Source organism: Schistocerca gregaria, chromosome 3, assembly GCF_023897955.1.
Source record: "Schistocerca gregaria isolate iqSchGreg1 chromosome 3, iqSchGreg1.2, whole genome shotgun sequence".
NCBI lineage: Eukaryota > Metazoa > Arthropoda > Insecta > Orthoptera > Acrididae > Schistocerca > Schistocerca gregaria.
Window position 1 is genome coordinate 354156283 of NC_064922.1, and position 20788 is coordinate 354177070.

Here is a 20788-nt window from a genome sequence, read left to right on the forward strand (position 1 = left end):
CTTACCCAAACAGGCAGGAATGTGAGGCACCTGATGTTACTACATGTACAGTAGCTTACATACCCCCACCATCTCTCCTCATAACAAAACTACTGATATGCAAGTGCAGCCACAGTTAACAGCTAGTCTATACATAGTACTGCTGTTCACTTATCCATGAAATGGTATTTTAATAGTGATTTTTCTCTATGCAGTTCATGCAAAAAAATGATAAGTGGGGCATTGGTGAAATCCTGTTAGGAATAGCTAGCCAATTGTGAATAAGACCAGGAAAAGGAATTCCTGTCCCAATGCAGTTCTTAATTTATAATATTTTATGTAAGCAATGTAATACATAGTAATTAACTGAATGTCAAAATACAGAGGTTTCTTTGGCTACTCAGTCATTTTTCCTGGCCATTCTTTCAAAATATGTTTCAAAAATGAATTCAATGTGTACAGTGCACAGTTGCATGTGACCTCTGTGAGACATGAGAAGATGAGGCACAATCAAAGAAAGAATTTTCTCCACTGTCCCAATTCCCTTAACAATCTACATAGAATCTAGGATACAATATCAGTCACCCTCTTAGAAGAGCACATTGGTCACTTGGGAGTGCTGTAGATGATGCAGATCAGGCAGTCACATGGCCCTCCATTGCTTGAAACAGTCATGCAAGTGAAGTGGTGTGTAAGAGATGTGTTAAAAAAGTATTGGGAATTTCCATTTTTTGGAAATGATTTTATTTTATGTTTTGCCTAAATTAATGTTATCTCCTTCAAAGTAGTCCCCATTAGATGTCCTACACTTAAGCCAGTGCTTCTTCCAATCCCCGAAACACTTATACACCACAATCTTTGGGACAGCACTATGTTCTTTTAGCAATACACTTTTAATCTCATGTATGCTCATAAAATGATGGCCCTTCAAGGTTCTCTTTATTTTTGGAAACAGAAAAAAGTTACATGCACAAACAAGCAATAAAGTGTGAACAGGTGCATTATTGTGGTGCTCAAGCCATTAACTGTTTTGTCACAAATCTGGGTGTTTTTTCAAGATTCCTTCCTGCAACCAGCATTGAACTTGTAAGTAGTACTCCTTATGATCGTCTAGCTTTATAACAAGAACTCATAACGCAATACACCATTAAAATTGATGACAACAGTGAGCAGAACCTTCACATTCGACTGAACTCAGCAAGTGTTTTCAGTACAGGTGATCCACAATGCCTCCACCGACACAACTGAGCCCTAGCTTCAACATGGTACCTGCATGAAATGTTTCAATAGTTCTGCATTGTTGTTGACTTCATTTATTGACTCTTGAGCAACTTCTCTTCACCACTGCTTTTCCTCAAATTGTCTCACCTTTGGCACAAATTCTGCAGTACACATTTCATTCCCAAAAATATCTGAAAATATTTCACGACATGAGGCAGTTTATATGCCAACATCATCAGCAACTTCTATGATTGTGCTTTGGCAATCTTTTTTTTCACTTTTTCCACATTTTCATTGGTTGTTCATGTGCTGGGGTGTCCGGAATGCCATTCATCTTCAACATCTTCACAACAACCTTGCAAATGCTTATGCCACTAGTAAATCCCTGTTTCACTCATAGCAGACTCACCAGAAGCAATTCAATATTTCTAAAACCGTGTTACATTTTCTTCCATTTTTGTAGCAAAATTTAATGGAAATTCTCTAACTGAGCCATTTTTAAAGCAAATCAATAATGGCCACTCTTAAGCAAACATGTGTAATCTTCCTGACAACTGATGACAGAGTAACATATGATATGGCTACACATGTACAGATACATTTCAGATGCTGTTACCAACACAGCAATGAAAAATCACTTGGCTCTGACTAATACAACCCACAAAATTACAAAATACCAGATACTCTTTAAAACACCCATACATGCCAGTGGACTGTATGGAAATAGTGCAGTAAGATGAGGAGAATGAGAGAGTGGCAGAAAGGAGCTATCATGTTTGAACATGTACATTACCACACTGTGAATGAAATTACACAATTTGTTGGGGTATCAATGCAGACAATCCACCACAATCCAACATGTTTACACAGAATGGTGTACTACTCAAAACCCTGTAACACAGTGTAAGAACAGTTTTCGTAACATATTTCTAACCATTAGAGACTAGAGCTGAGCGATGTGCCTAATCAATGACAGTTGTTTTTGAATCTTACATAAATTGCTGATATCAGTGCATGGTGGTCCATCTCCGCCAGATTATGAGTGAACATTGTGAAAGGTACTTGTATGTATTGAACATATGGAGTCGGGTACCTCTCAAAACAACATGACTTTCAGCAGTACTCAATGCTGCATGTCTTCCATGGGCCAAACAACATCAAAACTGGATAGTAACTAACTGGAAGCAGGTAGTGTGGTCCAACAAGCTGCAATTTGCCTCTTTTCAAATGTTACAAGGTGTCAAATATTGAATGAGGTATTTAATACACAGTGTGCAGAGCATGTCAGTCAGGTCAGAGGTGGTTCTTGACCTTTTGGGGGGTGTTTTTCACACCATGACAGGCTTACTCACACTTATTACTTTCAGCAAAAACCATGATGTTTATTTCAACATTCTCACAGACAAAGTGTTGCCCTCCTTCTGCATCTCCATTACGCTCTGGATATCCCATCTTCCAAGATGACAACAGCTATGTTTACAGAGGTAAATGCACATGCTGCTGGTTCCACAAACAGCAGGCACCCTATCACACCTGGAACTGCTTATTAAATTCTATAGAAAGTATCTGGGTCCACTTGTAAATAAATATTGGGCAGGTGCGAGTAGGACTTGCATTTGGGGGTTCTGTTTGAATTTAATTATGTATGCAGACATTTCATCCTGGAATCAAGAATCTCAACAATTTTTGCCTGTCATCAACAGTGATGCTGTGATGGTATTGATCCCAAGAAATACAACACTTTCAGGAATGTTTTAATTTAAGCTTTAAGACAGACAACAAATGAACAAAAAAATCACATTAATAACAAACTGATACTTCCTAAATTTTTTTCCTTTACATGTACTGTTAAACCCTGTTTTTTCACAAAAATCATGATTCTAAGCCAACAGTAAAATTACTTAATAGGATAGATAAAAAAATCTACTCACCAAGCAGCAGCAGAACACACACATAAAAGGTGGTTGTAACTGGCAAACTTTTGAGGCCAGTGGCTCCTTCTTCAGGCAGAAGGGTTGAAGGGGAATGAAGAAGGGTGAAAGAAAATGACTGGAGAGGTCTGGAAAAGGGGTAGATTTTGGTTCCCAGAACCATGGATCAGGGAAGACTTACCATACAGGATGAGAAGGAAACACTGATTGTTGGGGACTGCATCGGATGAGATTTGAAAATCTGAGAGCTTAAAAGGTGGAAGACAGGTTAATATGCAGACAGAAATTGCTGCTTAAACATCATGCATGAGTCAATAAGAGTAAAAAGCTAAGTGCATTCTATGTAACAGAGGTGGGAGGGGGACAGTGAAAAATAAATGGGAAAGACATTGAAATATGCAGAAAACTAAAAAGGGGTGAAGCAAAGAGTAGTTACAATGAACAAATGCTGAGATGGAAGAATGTAAAATATATTAAGGGTAGGTGGGTGGTGAGAACCAAGGACATTGTAGTGCTAGTTCTCACATGCGGAGTTCTAGGGGAAGAATCCAGATGGCACATGTGGCGAAACAGGCACTGAGGTCATGAATGTCACGTTGTTAGTATACACCCTCTGCCCATTCATCCTAATTGATAATTTGGTGGTACTCATGCTGATGTAGAAGGCCAAACAGTATTTATGTAATAGCTGGTATATGACGAGTCGTTTCGCAGGTGGTTCTCCCTTTGATATTATATGTTTTGCCAGTTACAGGGCTCTTATAGGTGGTGGTAGAAGGGTACATAGCGCAAGTCTTGCAGCAGGATTGGTCACAGGGTTAGAAGCCATAGGATAGGGAGATGGGTTCAGAAGGAGAAGATCTGACAAGAATAATGTGGAGATTGGGAAGGCAATGGGAAGATTATAGGAAGTCATGGCTCTGCCAAAGTAGCTGATCAACATATTCCAGACCAGGATAATACTGAGTCACCAATGGTGTGCTCTGAAGCTGTTTTGTGGAGGGGTTAACAGTGCCAGGATAGGATGTGATGGCCCGGGAAATCTGCTTTTTAACTAGGCTGTTGGCATAATTACATGCAGTGAAGGCTGAGGTGAGAATGGTGGTGTATTAGTGTAAAGAGTCTGCAGCCAAACATATATGTTTATCTCAGATGCCAAGGCTGTGTGGAAGGGAACATTTGACATGGAAAGTGGCAACTGTCAAAATGTAAGTACTCTTGTTCGTTGGAAGGTTTAATGTGGACAGAAGTGTGTAGCTGGCCTTCAGTGAGGACAAGATCAACATCAAGGAAAGTGGCATGGGATTCAGAATAGGACCATGTGAAATATAATTGGGAGAAAGTATTCAGAGATTCCAGGAACTTCAGCAGGTCAGCCTCACCATGAGTCCATATGGTAACAATATCATCAATGTAACCAGGGGCTAAAGACTTATGGATCCTGGGAAAGCCCCCTACAAGTGACCCATGAAAAGGTTGGCATAGGATGGTGCCATCTTGGTTCCTGTGGCTGTACCCCGGATCCGTTTGTATGTCTGCTCCTCAAAGGTGAAGTAGTTGTTGGCAAGTATAAAGTTGATTAAGATGAGTAGGAAAGATGTGACAGGTTTCGAATCAGGTGGGTGCTGACCGAGGAAATGTTCAGCAGCAGACAGACCATGTACATGGGGGATGTTGGTATAGAGGGAGGTGGCATCAATGGTGACAAGCAGGGTGTGAGGTGCGAGTGGGACAGGCACGGACTTCGGATGATCTAGGAAATGGCTGATGTCTTTGATGTAGGAGGGGAGTCTTTGTACTATGGGTTGCAGGTGTTGATCAACTAAGGCAGATAAACGTTCAGTGGGTGCTTTGAAGCCAGAAACTATAGGGCGGCCAGGATGATTGGGTTTGTGGATCTTAGGAAGAAGATAAAAGATGGCGGCGCATGGTTTTGGGAAAGGGGGGGGGGGGTGAGAAGTTCTATGGATTGAGGTGTTAGTCCTTGTGAGAGACTTGAGGTTTTAAGGAGGGACTGCAGGTCAGTTTGAATCACAGGGATGGGTCTTGATGGCAGATGCTGTAAGTAGAGCTTCCTTCACCTTCAACCCTTCTGCCTGATGAAGGTTCTGAAAGCCTGCCAATTACAACTGTCTTTTAAGTATGTGTTCTGCTGCCACTTGATAAGTAGATGTTTTATCTATCCAGTTAAATAATTTTGTCAATAATTGATTGTTTTTGTTGTTATAAAAAGTCTGTGGTAAGTACTCCATACATCTTGATGATATAGTTCGTGAGTAACAAAATACGTTATTTAAATGGCTGCATATTTTAACTGCTTCAACTTAGAAGCTTACATTCGCTACACTGCCTAGGAATGATAGACCTTAGCGCATGACATATATTTCAAACTGATAGGTCTACCTGTTCTTGATAAAAAGGGGGTCTCAACAAACACAGAGACAGATGGACAACAGTTCACAAAAAAAATATTTTTTCATATGATATAATTACAAATATGCATATTCCTGATATCTTTCTATGGTTGTACTGTGAAACCTTGCTTCTTGCCAAATTTCATGATTTTAGGTTAAGGTAATCACCCCACAGGTTTTAAGAGTGAGTTTTCATTTATCAAAATATCTGACATAAATGGATGTATCTTTTGGTTGCACTGACTTGGAAGGTTCAATTTTTTACCAGTCTTAAATTTCAACTTGATACATTTACCTGTTCCTGAGGAAATCATTTTTAGCAGTCGGTCAGGGAGACAAACAGACAGGCAGACAGCACAGTTATCCTATAAGAGTTCTATTTTTAGTTACTGAGGTATGGACCCCCAAAAACACATGAAAACGTAGCCATCAAAATCCCCACAATTTTATAGAGCTCTACAGGCTCTAACCACCAACAAATGGCTTCATCTGGAAAATTGTGGACTCTCTTCGTAACTGAACTGAGGCCGTTAACATAACTAGAGGTGGTGCTATGCAGTATTGGCATGAAGTCTCCAGGGGGTTACTATTTTTTTTGCTTGGTCTGCTTATCCTGCATGGAAAATTATCCAAAGTATCTGTTATTCCCTTTTCCATCTATCAACACAAGGAGATAGATGGAAAAGGGAAGTTAACGGTATAACAGGACACTTTGGAATCCCTGAAACCAAGTAAGCTGAAAAGGAACTTGAGGCAGCTCTTCAGTGTTGTACGGAATCATCACCCAAACACAGCTGGTTCAAGGAATCAAATGACAAAGGGAGGCAGTACAACTGGAAATATAGAACAATTCATTGCTGTCACAGAGATAAAAAAAATTGTCCCTGTTGTGTCTACTCACAGCACTCTGAAATAGTAAGTGCCCGATTCTGTAGATAGCTCTGCCCTCTGACCCAAAGTTTCCTACTTTGGTTAAAAGGCTCACCAGTTTTTTTGTTGTTATGAATTATGTTTCCAGTAGGAAATGTTTCAAAAATGTTTAATGTAGCAGAAAACCTACACACTGTCTTAATGACAGAACAAGTGTATTCTGTATTTTACAATGTTGTATACCATCTTAATTCTAGAATCTTACTGTGGTATTCAGTGTCCAAATACATAATCACTGTATCCTCGTATCACTATCACAAGCAAAAACACAAAGGAGCAGTTCAAGAAAGGGATCTAGGATTGCTAATTACTGTCAATGAAGTCACGAGTTCCTTTATTTGTAGGCTCAGTTCTTTTCACTTTTCTCTATATAAAGAGTCACCCTTCAAAATTTAATTTTCTTATTTATTTTATGTACCAGAGCCACATCTCCAATCACTCAGACTAACTAAAGTATTGTGGTTTACAATATTATGATATATTACACTGACCTCCATATCCATCTTTATTAAGATCTCCAACTGATGCTAAAGAAAGGCCAAATCGTGATTTAGAATTTACACCATCACGCCAATGATGAGTGGAAAATCTGTTCTGAAATATAAAAAAGCAATGAAAGAATGAAGTTAGGGTAAATAGTTGGGCAGAACAAAAATTACAGAACATTTCAGTTTCTTAATTAGTAAAAATGTTCTATTGAAAAAGTTTTTAATACATTTTTGTTTGCACTGGTAGTTATGTTAATTTTGCACAACATTTTTATCACTTTACCGTTCCCTTTTTTTGGTAGATTACGTAGATGCGGCCAGTTTCATATTTTCCTTCATTATTTTGAAGGTGGGTGTAGAGGGGTGCACCAACAACGAGATCATCAGTTTTGTCACCATCCATATCTGATACACAAAGTGCATACCCAAAGTATGCACCCATCTGTTCACCAGTGAACTCCCCAACTTTTTGCAGGAATGATGAATATAAGATGACCTATGTACGAGACAAATATTCAGTATTTGTCAATGCCATTTCTTGAATACAAAACTCCATAAATAAAATAGAAAGAAACTTCCACATGGGAAAAATATATTAAAAACAAAGATTCCAAGACTTACCAAGTGGGAAAGCGCCGGCAGACAGGCACAATGAACAAAACACACAAACACACACACAGAATTACTAGCTTTCGCAACCGATGGTGACCCACATCCTTTCGTCTTTCCCTCTCCTTCCTGAAGAAGCAACCATCGGTTGCAAAAGCTAGTAATTCTGTCTGTGTGTTTGTGTGTTTTGTTCATTGTGCCTGTCTGCCGGCGTTTTCCCGCTTGGTAAGTCTTGGAAACTCCATAAATAATTATAAAAACAATATTTGCAATATTCGCTTCATTTTAATATGATATAGATTCTTTACTGTTTTAATATATGAACCTTTGAAATTAAAATGCACTTATTCAATTAAATTTAAAGCTATTATATATTAAATAAGAATTATTTACTCACCTGAGAGGCAATATGAGAAATAAGATATATTTTTAAGTGATGTGAAATAAGAAAGTTGTTCTTACAGATAAAATCTTAAATATTTTGTTAGCACACTGTTTTAAGTTTTACAGAATAACTACAATTCATTTGACATAAACACTTAAGCAATTGAATTGGAAATAGCTGCTGTCACCACAAAAAATGTATAGTTCAATGTGTCATGTCAGTAGGATTTTTTCAGGCCTACTGGTAGTCATCATTGTGACTCTCAAGTGCACTATGAACAAGCTGTGCAATATCAATGCAAGTCATCATGGGTGTCTGATGCATGGGAAAATCCATTACCAAGATTGTGTAGGCAATGGGCTTCTCATGTCCCCCTGTCAAGAGTGCATCTTGGTGCCCTATCTGGAGAAAACTGACACCAGAGTCAACAAAATGGGGATGTCACTGGTCATCAGTGGTGTAGTAGAGGAGGCGGGGGGGGGGGGGGGTCTACCACGCTTTGGGCACCACTTGCAGTGGGGCACCAATAGTCTCCAAGACGACAAACACGATTTTCTGGAAAATGTATTATTATTATTAGAATAAATTCTACATATTATATTACTATATGTGTTTGTGCTGAGGGTGGATGCCAGAGGAGGAGGGGGGCAGGGAGAGCGCCAATAAAGTGTTGTGCCCCGGGAGTCGAAGGGGATGGGGGTGACAATAAGGTGTCATGGTCTGGTCACCAGTTATCTTCACTACACCATTTCTGGTCACAACTGACTAACAAAGATTACATCAGAGGATAGATAAGACACAATGCAGTAAATCACTCATCAATTCTATGCCAGACTGCAACAGCCAATGAAAGTTACATAATCCAGAACCACCTCCTTGATAGGGGTGCAGAAGCCACAGACCCACACTTGAACCTGTTTTTGACATGTTTCACGGTAGAAAAATTAACTTGGGTAGTTACTGGACACTCAAAGTATAAAAATATTTCCTGGACTGATAAGTGATGAGTTTGCATGTACCTGAGTTTGAATTGATGAAGTTATGAGCATGTTTTATTGCAGATGACAATGGATACAAAAGCCTGTGGTCGTGAAAAATATGATTACGCTGGAACTCACCTCGAGATGATAAATCATGCTTGCCAACAGATCTCAGTTCAGGTGGACGGTGAAGGTATTCACGTGTGAATAACAAAAACATGGGATAAAATGATGCTACTGATGTGTCTGTCATCATCTGTCACTGATAAATGATACAGAAGTCCACTGTCGGATCATGTATATCCATTTGTTCACTTATGTCACCCTGCCAACATTCTGTACTTTCAGTAAGGCAATGCACCATGCTATTGCTCCCAAATAGTGTCAAATTATTTGAGGAACTTTCTTTGAATATGAGGAACATTGGTTGCCCTCCTGCTCCCTTTCCTCCAGGTCCTACTGAGTACTTGTGGGATGCCACAGAATGAGATGTGCACATCTCTCTCTGACCAATCTCTATCTGTTATGGGCTACGGCTCAGCAGTCACATGTCATGAGCTGCCCTGAATGTTTTCGATCTCTCGTGGAGTCTTTTGCCAAAAACTGTCACAGCCTTCAAGATGGTGAAAGAGAATGGTAGATGGTACTAGGTAAGTGTCTCTAATCCAAGTTCACATGAGTGTATTTCTTATGTCTTTTTATGTGATGAAAACAAATAATTGTAGGTAAGGTCAAAATCTGTAACATGTACCTTTGCACACTGTAAACAATAGTGTGGATTGTGTTTCTGTTTTGTGTATTTATCTTAGTATGTTACTTGAGACACTAAGATATTATGGAATCAATGATGTCTTATGTGCAAGAATAACTTGACCTGCCAATTCAATCATCTCAGATGCAAGCAAGACCATAGCTGAACGTGGTTACAGCTGCCACACTGAAAAATCTTTGACACTTAATTTTGCAAAAAACCTATCTTATACAGTCATAAGAAAATAAGAGTAATTTGCAGTTTCTAAAAATTACAGATATTGTTTACTTATCTCTGTCTTGTGAATTCTTGGCCCACCGGACACCTATTTGTCTGGCTACATTTTACAGCCAGCTCCACTTCATTTTCAATGGAGTCCTAATTACGTCAACTACTCAAGTCCCTGCCTCACAAGGATGCCTGTACGACAGTTAGTAGGGGGTGGGGGCCTAGGCCTGGGGGATTTGGAGGGTTTTTATGTTTTGGAAAATGAAAGGTGACTTTCAAAAAGCGATTACAAAGTTCCAGTTCCAACCATGTTAAAAATCTGCTTCATACCAACTTTGAAATAATTTTATTGAAAGAAAAACGCCTGAATATACTATGCTTTTTTCCTTTTCCTGAGAGGTGGGGGTAGGGATGGGGGGAGGCTCTCTTTCCCCATGGATATGGGTGCCCTTAATGTTTCACTGGCGAACAACAAAACTGTTAATACACTCTAATTCCATTTCAGACACCTTGAAATCTTTGTTTTAGAAACCCTCTTTAGTTTGCCCAAAGTACTCTAGGTTGTTATTGCTCTTCTATTTATTTTTCTCCTTTTCTATCCAATAACTACATTCAAATGCTTAAGTACAAAATTTATGAACTGGTTCTGCAACTTCATTGGCAGTTTATATTATTCTCCTTTGGATTATTTTATTACACATTATTTGAATCTTATTATAATTGCTCTGTTAAGTCTTCCATTGTTTTTGAAATATATCTGTACTAGAGACAATCAGTGCAATCTTATGAAGATTGCTCAGGTGTGTACCAATAACCAATATCCTGTCCTTGTTTTCCACTTTTAAGGATCTACAAACTTAGTCCATGGCTCCTGAGATTAGTTCTGATGATATGAAATCTTCTTGCCTGACTTTTTTTCAGTTTGGAATTTCCCATTACCTTGATCATATTTAACACAATCTGTGTGCTTTCCTTAGTGTCCAAATATTGGTTGAATCAGTGGACAGTTAATACAGGTATTGTTGGAAATGAAAGAAAAGTTTTCACAGAATTCATGAATCCCAGGTAAAGCTGTTATTTGTATTCATTGCTTCGTTCTACAGCTTTCCTCCTGGCTTGTGAGGGGTCCATTGTGTTCTACCCACTTCTAAACCCAGCTTGCTCCTTTGCTTTAATTTCAAATGAACTGTGCAAGATGTAAAAGTTATTTGTTACTTGACAAATTAAACTGTGGCCCATCCACAGCAGAAGCTGACTTGATCACATGACTAAGAAAAGCCATGCCCTAGTTTAAAGTGGTGCACAGTGCAAGTTGTTACCTCTCAGTTCAAGCCTGGAAAGTTGTCACAGAAAATGTCATTATGTGCAGACATGAGGGTACGCTGCTAATGTCATTAAATTTATTAACAGTGAGAAAGCAAAAGAAGTGAAGGAGCCAATGGGGAAGCTGATGGAAAAGTTACAGGCAAAGATGGGGAAGCAAAACAAAATTTCATTAAGATGATGGTATGAAAATTACAGAAGAAGAGACACTGTGCCGAGCAGAATGGGATTCAAGATCTATTCCAAAGAAAAGAAGCAAAGTGCACAAACAAATACCTCATTGCAGGTACAGTTAGATATATTAGACAGCAATTTTTGTGACTTTATAAACAATGCAAGGAAATACCAGTGTTGTAAAAACTTCATACTATATCTCACAGAATTCAACTGCCTAATTATCAAAGAAAATCCAACAAAAATGGCTCTGTCTATAGTTTTAAATATTGCAGAATGAACACCATGTGAGAATAGGAGAACATTGTTGCAAGTAGGGCATACAACATTAGATTTTTTACACAAGTACCAATCAAAGTTAAATGGTTGTGCATACAGGAGATCACATGACTTTCATTCCTGATTTACTTCTTGCATGTGAGTCTAACACCAAAAATTCAGGCTAAAAACCACACCCAGACTGGCTGGCACACTGATCCGTGTCGTTAGTCTGAGAAGCGGATTTGATCCTCAGCCATCTATCTCCCTGTGTCCCATATACTTTAGCACACTAGGTTATGTGGGTGGGTTAACTGCATCTGGATCACCATTATGTAAATATTAGATGCTTCTACATTTCAGACTTTTCTTTTACAATGGAGTCTTTAGAAATTATGTGTGTCTGTGAATAAATGACTCTATCTACTTAATCTCTCATAGCCTTGAAAACTTTGTTTTTAAAAAGGAAGTACATGAAAAAAGATATTTGTTTCAAAATAAAAAAGAGCTAAATTAGTCCTTATCATTACCTTTCCAACTAGTCTGTTCCCTCGTGGCATACCAACAGCAGCACCACTGGTTCCATCCCCGGTGAAATCACCAGTAGCCACCGAATATCCAAGGTAAGAATCATCTGACTGTTTTGGACCTTCAGGGGTACTAATAACATCAGGTCGATTATATAGACTCTGTGAGTAAACCTGCCCTGAAAGAAGTCACACCTTCTGCATACTTATTTCTTTCAAGCCAAGTGAGTGAGTGCTCACAAAACAAATACAAAGATTTCCTTCCACAACAATAATTACAAGATGTAACAACTACTTATAGCAACAGCACATACCAGTATTTACAATTATTCCTTCTGAATTTTGAAATTCTGATACATATTCTATTATGACTGCTGTAATGTTTGAACTAGAGAAATAAAATCTTTCACTTGGAATATACTGAAATGTATTTATATATAAAAGGCGTCAGATAAATAATAATGCAAACTTTGGCAGAGTCATCCCAGAGGCAACTGGGTCTTAATATGGCGACCTTGCTCCCTTTGCCCACTGCCACTTTTCTTGCAAAAATAACCAAGTTTTGTTTATCAATTTATGTTACTGCTGCAATCAGTGTATACGATCTGAGAAAGAGACTCATCTCTGAGAAGATTTATAATATTTGAAATATATCATTTATTTTTTCATTTCAGATGCATAGTTATTTTTTGTGTAAAACATATGACAAAATAATAAATTTTAAATACCAACAGCAATAACATATACCAGTTTTTAAAATTATTCCTTCTGAATTTTGAAATTCTGATACATATTCTATTCATACAATGAATTTGTTGACAAAGCGATTCACCATAAGCCTGGATGGCTAATAAGAGTACAGCAGTTAAGCAGCACTTTTGGGTAGCTTATTTTGAAATTGATGGAAAATGTTTCAAACAGATACTTTGGAAATATTAGCATTAAAGAAGTATGGAAATACTGTATAAAATGTATAAAAACTATTGAGGTGGCACACTGGCAAGACAATGAGCGACAGTTCAGTTCACTGTTCGCGCACCCATATTTAAAATTTGATGATTTACCTCATTACGTAAGGTGAATGTTAATATGGTTCATTATAAAGAGCATGGCTAATTTCCTTCCCCATCCTGTGCTTCTGCATAATCTCTAATGACAGGATGTTAAACCCTGATCCAACTTCCTTTACAACCGATTATGGGCTATTATTCAGAAATAGGAATTTTTTAAGCCATATGTTTACACGGATTTTTCTTGTGTTGGTCCCAGAAACATATTCCAGAAATTTGTACCATTATTTATCTGACGTTGTATGTTATTGAAGTCTGTATAGAATTAAGGACACTTGATGTAGTCATAATGTTTAATGCATTTTACACATAATTCCATGTTACTAGTTATTTATGTTACTAAACATTAGCCATCACCTATGAAGCATTATAATGACTCTACACTGTTGTCTTTGAAACAAAGGAAAGTCAGCTGCTGACATAGCCAAGATATAGTCTCAGTGGACACAAAGATTTAATGGAAACAACATAGTTACAGCATACGAGAATCTGTAGATGGTCATGCAAAAGTTGACCATCTGCTTATTAAATTACTGTACTCTAAAGCATCGAACTAACTTGTCAAAATTAGGGCCACATTGATGAGGAGTTAATGAATGAATATGACTTTTATTGGCTATGAGTTGGCTTGTTTCCAATGTCCACATACAGAAGAAGAAGACAACAATGCAAAACTCGATTGCAAAAATACCTTGTTTGTATCATTAAAAGCATATAGTAAGCTATCATCAAGTAAATGAATATAAGAAGCAGCTAGGCCTTTGTGGTACACTTTCTTATCAACACCTGTAACCCTGAAAAACTACTTACAATATTTTATTTAATGTTAAGCATATTACTTTAATTTTTAAGTGACACTATCAATTATAGTTAGATTTCTTCAGTATATATCAAAATTTCTGAAAGTAAATGTTAGCTCAGATAATCAACACTTCAGTAAACTTCCCTCACATAGAGAGAAGAACCACTGAAGCTTATATGTGTATTAGCATGTTTTATTTGAATATAAGATATTATTTATTGTATCAGATTTATTACTTGCCTATTTATTTTTAAATGTTACTTTTTACTTTATTTTAAGCAATATTAAGCTTACAGTTACAGCTGCTGTTAATTTGAAATTTACTTGAAAATAAATACAAAATTTAGAGTTGCGAGGAAACACAAAAATACAATAGTTATGTTCCCATGAACCACAACAGATGTAATGCAGATCTTACAGATTGGCTGGTAGATGATTATACCTTTCAGACCTTCAGAAGAAAGCTTGTTACAAGTATTATGCTTATACATTTGGCTGGGGTTTCACCAACTGTTCCATATAGAACGGATTTGTTACTGATTTTGCTGTCACCAAATTATGTTCATTTTTAAAAAGAATGGGATTGTGGTAATTGCACCATTAGAATCCAGTATTTACAATGGTTGCTTTGTTTGTAGCAGTTGCAGGGTTGAAGACTGAGCACTGGTGTAAGCCATCGCCAACACCTCCAGGAAGTAAGTTTATAAATTTAAATTACCTGGGGGATATGAGAAGTTGTAGACTGTATGAGACCATTTTAAAGATGCATATGCATTAACGGAGTACAGCCTTCCTATAAGGTGAAATGTGAAAAATAAATTAATTAATATACATTAATGAAGAGGCAAACTCTGCAATACATGCCACTGCTATTTCAATCTCAATAACTCACTTCCACATGAATTCTATGAACTATAAGAAAAGAGGCAAAAGTCCAACGACAGAATATGACAAGAAATGGCAGTTTGTTTCTGAAATTTGAGAAGGCTTCATTTATGGTTTCAAGACAATATTAACATAAGCTGATGCATTCAATGTGTGCTTTTGGAGCCTTATCTATGATGGACCTCGATTGTGTTATTTTAATGTATTTAAATGGCAGTCATATACTGTGCCCTAATAACATTTATCTCACTTTGATACTAGTTGCAAGCATTATGACAGTAGCTGTAATTCAAGATAACAGCACAGGAGGGGAAAAAATCTGTTGGCCTACTGCAGTGGTTACATATAAACATGGCATTTCACAGATATGGACTGATAAAATTAAGATGCCTCAATAAATGGCGACAACAGAAAGGGACATATACAATATTATCCAGAGATAATGCTTTATTTCAGAAGGACAAGGAGCAACGATAGCTATCGGCAAGACGAAAAATCTTGTCAGTTTTATTGAAAGTTTGTTATTTGTAACTAGGAAGAGAACAGACACAAAATAACTAATGTCTTTTAAAACTTTTTCATATAAGAATGTTTACGGACCAACCTCTGTAGTTCTATGTTTTACTATGTATTCTCCATAAGCTTGTTTTCCTGTTTTACAAACCTTTTCCTGATCATCCATCAGGGATGTTCTGTAATACACCATGCAATGAGTGTCCATCACAGTTCTTTCAAATATTCTTCTTTCCATTCTTCTCTTCACAGTGACTTTATAATCTAAGTGGAGCATAGTTAAAGTGCTGGAGTATATCAGTGTATCCATCACTTTCGATCCACCTCCTTAACTTTTCTTTGAAAAAATCATTAATGAGATAATCAGAAGCTGTAATAATGAGATATTGAAATTCTAGAGATTCATATGATGATCCACCTAAGGAATTTATCTGCTAAGTGGACCTACTGCAGAGAGTAGACAAAGTTTTGCCCTTCTTCATTTTGGAAACCACAAGCTGGGTATTCTATCTAACATCCCTCATTTCTACAGTCAGTATCACTGCCTGGCCTTCTGTGCTGTAGATGACTAACCTACAATATTTATAGAGACTGAGAAGACAGTAAGCATTGGATCAACTCCATCGAATGATCTGGCTGTTGAATGATGCATTCACTGACAGAGCAGCATGGTAAACAAAAATTATGAAGAAAATTATCTTTCTGGTCAAAAACTTTCACTGTAACTTTGTACCACAAGTACAATAAAATGTCGTTAAAAATAAAATCAGCTTTGCAAAATTCGCTGGACAGCTGCAGTGTGTTGTATTATCAGCAGATCTACACTGTTCATGTCCCCATTTACATAGAGAGATCACAACTAATCATAAGTTGAGTCAAGCTGTAGATTTTCTTTACTTGACAGATTGTATATTTCATTTTATGTGTAAACTGTGGCTGCTGATTTCCCTGACATTCATGTTCCCACTATCACAGCAATACTCTTTCTTCAAAGCACACTGGTGGAAATTTTACTCTCTACTCATTCTTTATTTCATTTTTGTATATGCTAACTCCTAGATTTGGCAATGATTGAACATGTTCATATGCACTGATAAAATACATGAACAATAATGATTATTGACTGTAATGTAAGTGTGTCATCCTGAGGCGAGGTCAAATGTCTGCTACTTCATATATGTATACCACAAATGCAGTTAATTGTGTGTTTGAATAAAGGACTCAGTTCTATAAATCACCTTGCAACTACTTCATTATTAGAAACAAGGTCCTCTGATCTCTGAAATCTCTAGAAAAAAGATACACAGAAAAGAGTTACAACCCCTTTCTGAAAATGCTTCAATTCCTGGTGATAAAAACCAATTAGAGCTCCATTAGAAAGCTCAACCACATGTTTTCAGAGGGACAATATTTTTCAACTTGAAATTCCACAGTCCTAAACATTATTCGAACTTCATTTAATAATGGACAAGTTAAAACAAAGTCATCACATAAGCAGTGAACTTTGTTCGTGAAAACTGTGTGAATGCTGTCTCACAATTTGTGTTTCGAAATGTAAACTTTTTCATTCAACTGCATGCATTACACATATTTTTTTCTTTGCCGTATTCATAAGGCTTCCCATTTCTGCAGAAACGTAAGACAAAGTACTCAATCCAAAATCTGCATTTCTCATTAAATGCTTTTGAGAAGAATCAAATTACCAATCCAGTCACTTTGAAGCTCAGATCAAGAATCTACATGTACATTTTAACCATACTCTTATGTCTAAATTCTGCCTATTCTTCACTGAGCTCCAAGGGTCTCTCACAGATTACCCTCTATCAAAGTCTATCCAACTTATCACCCACATAATAACACATTCACTTCTGTATCAATGAACCATATGTTCACTGGTTACCCTCCCTTCACCTATTTATTCTTTTCAGTGGCACCGCTTTGCTTAATGTTGACATTTGGCAAGAACTTTGGCTGTCAGTCACCTCCATCCTACAGCACAAAAAAATTCCTTTAATGTCATGGAAAAAGCCATTTAATGTTAGGTTAAGCAGTGTCTTGAGCTGTATCTTTTATCTCCTTTTGTGGACCTTTCCAGAAATAGAAGTTTTTAGTCAAGGAACATAAAAAATTTTATAATCATTACTGACAAGGATGGTTGTCCTTTATTTGAAACATTAGAATTCCCAAAACACTCAGAATTTTTCATACCATTAACCAGTATGACAATCATTATCACTGGTCACAATAATCTTTGAGGTACAACTAATGTCTCCAAACTGCATCCCAATCACACTCAGATAACTGCTCTACAAAACATTTTTTTTCTTACACACATAAATGATATATTGCAACACTGCAGCTCCCTCTGACTTCTCTTTAGTTGAGAATTGGCTGAAGAAACGAACCAGATGTTCAATAAGAGTGAAGTAAGAAAAACCACGGAGGTAACTCCTCAACATGTATATGAATCAAATAATGGTACACAGTGTTTAAGATGGATGAATTATATTTAGGAGTAGCACAACAGTTCACAAGAAATATGAGTATGACTATTCATTTTGTGTTATTTGGTCATATAATTTAATGTGAGTGCTGAGACCAATTCTTAACTCAATCCATCCAACTGAGCTACTGTTCCATCTGTAAACACGCTAGCAAAACTGTTATGATAATGTTGATGATGATAATAATAATAATAATAATAATAATAATAATAATAATGTCTGAGAAAGGAAACATAATAATAATAACAATAATAATAATAATAATAATAATAATAATAAACTATCTGAGGCTATTTGTGAGTTTATCAGTAATTTGACTTTATCAGTAATTTTACAATCCCCTGGCTGCATTATCAGCACCGTGCACATTAAGTTGCCTGATGGGGCTGCCATCTTAAGGAATTGCAACATGTCTAATTTTCTGTCGAGGTTGTCTCTCTTAGAGAAGCTTGTTTCTCTGTGCCTGTAGAGTCCTCTCTATTCTAAATTTTGGGGTACACTCTGTCTGTGCCAGTAGCAATGTTACTGCCAGCACAGCACTTAGCTTCACCGAAGTATGCAAACCCTCCCACATGGCACTTAAGGTGCATTGCAGATGAAGGGCTGCACAAGTTGAGACATGATAAGAAATGAAGATATTAGAGCAGTACTAACTATTTTCAACATGATTGACAAAAATTAAAAATAATATGAAGATTGAAGACAACACCTCATGAGCAAGCCAGGTCACAGAATTCCTCAGAAGGTTCTGAACTACAAGCCAAATGAGAAAAGAGATGTTGGAAGACTTTGAAAAAAAAAAAAAAATTTGTTTATGATTTCAGAACAGGCAACAGCCTATTCTTTGAAAGGAAAATGATGATGATGATTGTGATAGTAATAATAGTAATAATAATAATAATAATACTAATAACAGTAATAATAGCAGTAGTAAACTGCAATAATACACAATTTATCTACAGCAAGTGAAAAGATTAGGATATTACCAACATGTTTTACATAACAGCTAAATTGAATAAGCCAAAACAACAAAATTACTGAGCCATTGTTTTTAATGCTTGTCAGTTACTGTTGGTGCCAGATTGATTGCTACATAAATGATTTTACATAACAATGTCAGAAAATCATTGCTTTTAGTCTTTGGCTAAACTTGTGTTGTGCCACCAATGTGTAAAAGCTTCTTTGCACTAATTTAGGTGTGTGTATAAAATGCATTTTGGTGCACAAATAAGAGAGAATTACTGCCTTTCTTGCATAACTTTGAGGCTATTCATTATTGAGAAAGTGAAAAAAAGGCGTACCAACCACTAGTTGCTTGTGTTAAAATTTAAGTGTTTGAAGGACTATTAAAGTGCAAACAGTTCACAGTTGAAATTTTATTTTTGTCTGTATATCATACCAGTTTGTTAAGCATTAAGTCATGAACTAGCATAGTGCCAATTTTTGTAAGATTTAAATAATTAATGGCTGGGTGATGGCCATAGTAATGAAAGGCTCACCATGTAAACAAGTCAGTCAACTGAAAGAGTGTCACTGCATGAGTCAGCTGAGAGAAGTGGTAGTGCTGGGTGGGCATGGTGATGTGGCAACTAAAAACTAAAAACATGGAAAGAGGGAAGTTGAGTATGGCTGTCTTAGAAGAGGTCAACAAGTCAAACAGAGCTACTGTTGATGGATAAATGCAGTTTTGCCAGATCTATCTGATTTCCATTAGGAAGGTCTCTGTGAAATGGATGTGTCAGATGATCACTGTGCAAAGTGGTGGAAGATGGTTAATCAAATAAACTGATCAAAGTGTTTGGTATAGTCCTTCATATGTAACATCAATGTACAATGAATTACAGATAGTTATAATTATGAACTTAACAACACGTTTCGTCAAACCTCAAGTACCTTCGTTTTGTTAAATCTGTTTTTTACTAAACAGTAAACTCCCTCTTGTGTCATCTATAGCTTTAGTGCCAAGAGGTACCCCGGTTTAGAGCAACATGCAAATAGTTTGTTGTACATTACAACTTACTACAGAAAACAGTTGAAGCAGAATCATTCAAAAGATGTCATTGCTGAATTGTATGGTATGTAAATGGACAAAATGCTCTCTAGGGACAAGGGTGGCAGTCTTATTGTTCTTTGAGAGTACAATCTTTGCAAATATTGTTGCTGTGTCCTGCTACCAGAGCATGCAAGTTTGGGTGCACCGAGAGAGAGAGAGAGAGAGAGAGAGAGAGAGAGAGAGAGAGAGAGAGAGAGAGACTGTGTGTCTGTGTCTGTGTGTGTGTGTGTGTGTGTGTGTGTGTGTGTGTGTGTGTTGTGTGAGTGTGTTTGCATGCTCGAATCGGCTGCCAACTGTATCAGCATAGGCCGACCACTGGAGGTTGCCTGTGGGAGACAAGCACTCAACGTAGTCTCTGTCGCACCATCTGTCAATCACTTGCACATATATATGCATGGAGCAGCGCTGACTGACTCTCTGTATGTTCATCCAGTTGTACCACTCAAATCAGTTGTTCTGTGTCTTGTTATAAGTGAATTCATGAGAGCCATATTCGTTATTGTTCAGAGGTTTATGAATAAAGCCATATTTGTGTTACTACAAGACTCGCAAAGAGTTTGGAACGATATCCACGTGTGCAGTCATTAGTGTGGTTTCATCAAGTTAGTCACTATGGACGTTCAAGTTAGTCACTATGGGTGCCGTGATTACTTTGGCAGTAACTGACGCTGTGCTTACTTTGGCAGTAACTGACGCTGTGCTTGCTTTGGCAGTAATCACTTTGTCAGCTTCCATTAACAGCTTTCTGTTAACAGACAGAGTA

General features: G+C 37.2%; 1 protein-coding gene across 2 annotated transcripts in view; it reads right to left on the reverse strand.

The window, feature by feature from the left end:
* The window catches only part of LOC126354819 (integrin alpha-PS2-like), a 721457-nt gene that overhangs the window by 62895 nt on the left and 637774 nt on the right, over window positions 1-20788 (reverse strand). The window contains exons 7-10 of one of the 2 annotated variants that reach the window (XM_050004759.1): window positions 14789-14863; window positions 12202-12377; window positions 7247-7459; window positions 6967-7069 (exon numbers count right to left, since the gene is read on the reverse strand). In XM_050004759.1, the coding sequence (XP_049860716.1) occupies window positions 6967-7069; window positions 7247-7459; window positions 12202-12377; window positions 14789-14863 (567 nt within the window). The remainder of the gene's footprint in view (window positions 1-6966; window positions 7070-7246; window positions 7460-12201; window positions 12378-14788; window positions 14864-20788) is intronic. The other variant, XM_050004760.1, reaches the window with a different exon arrangement.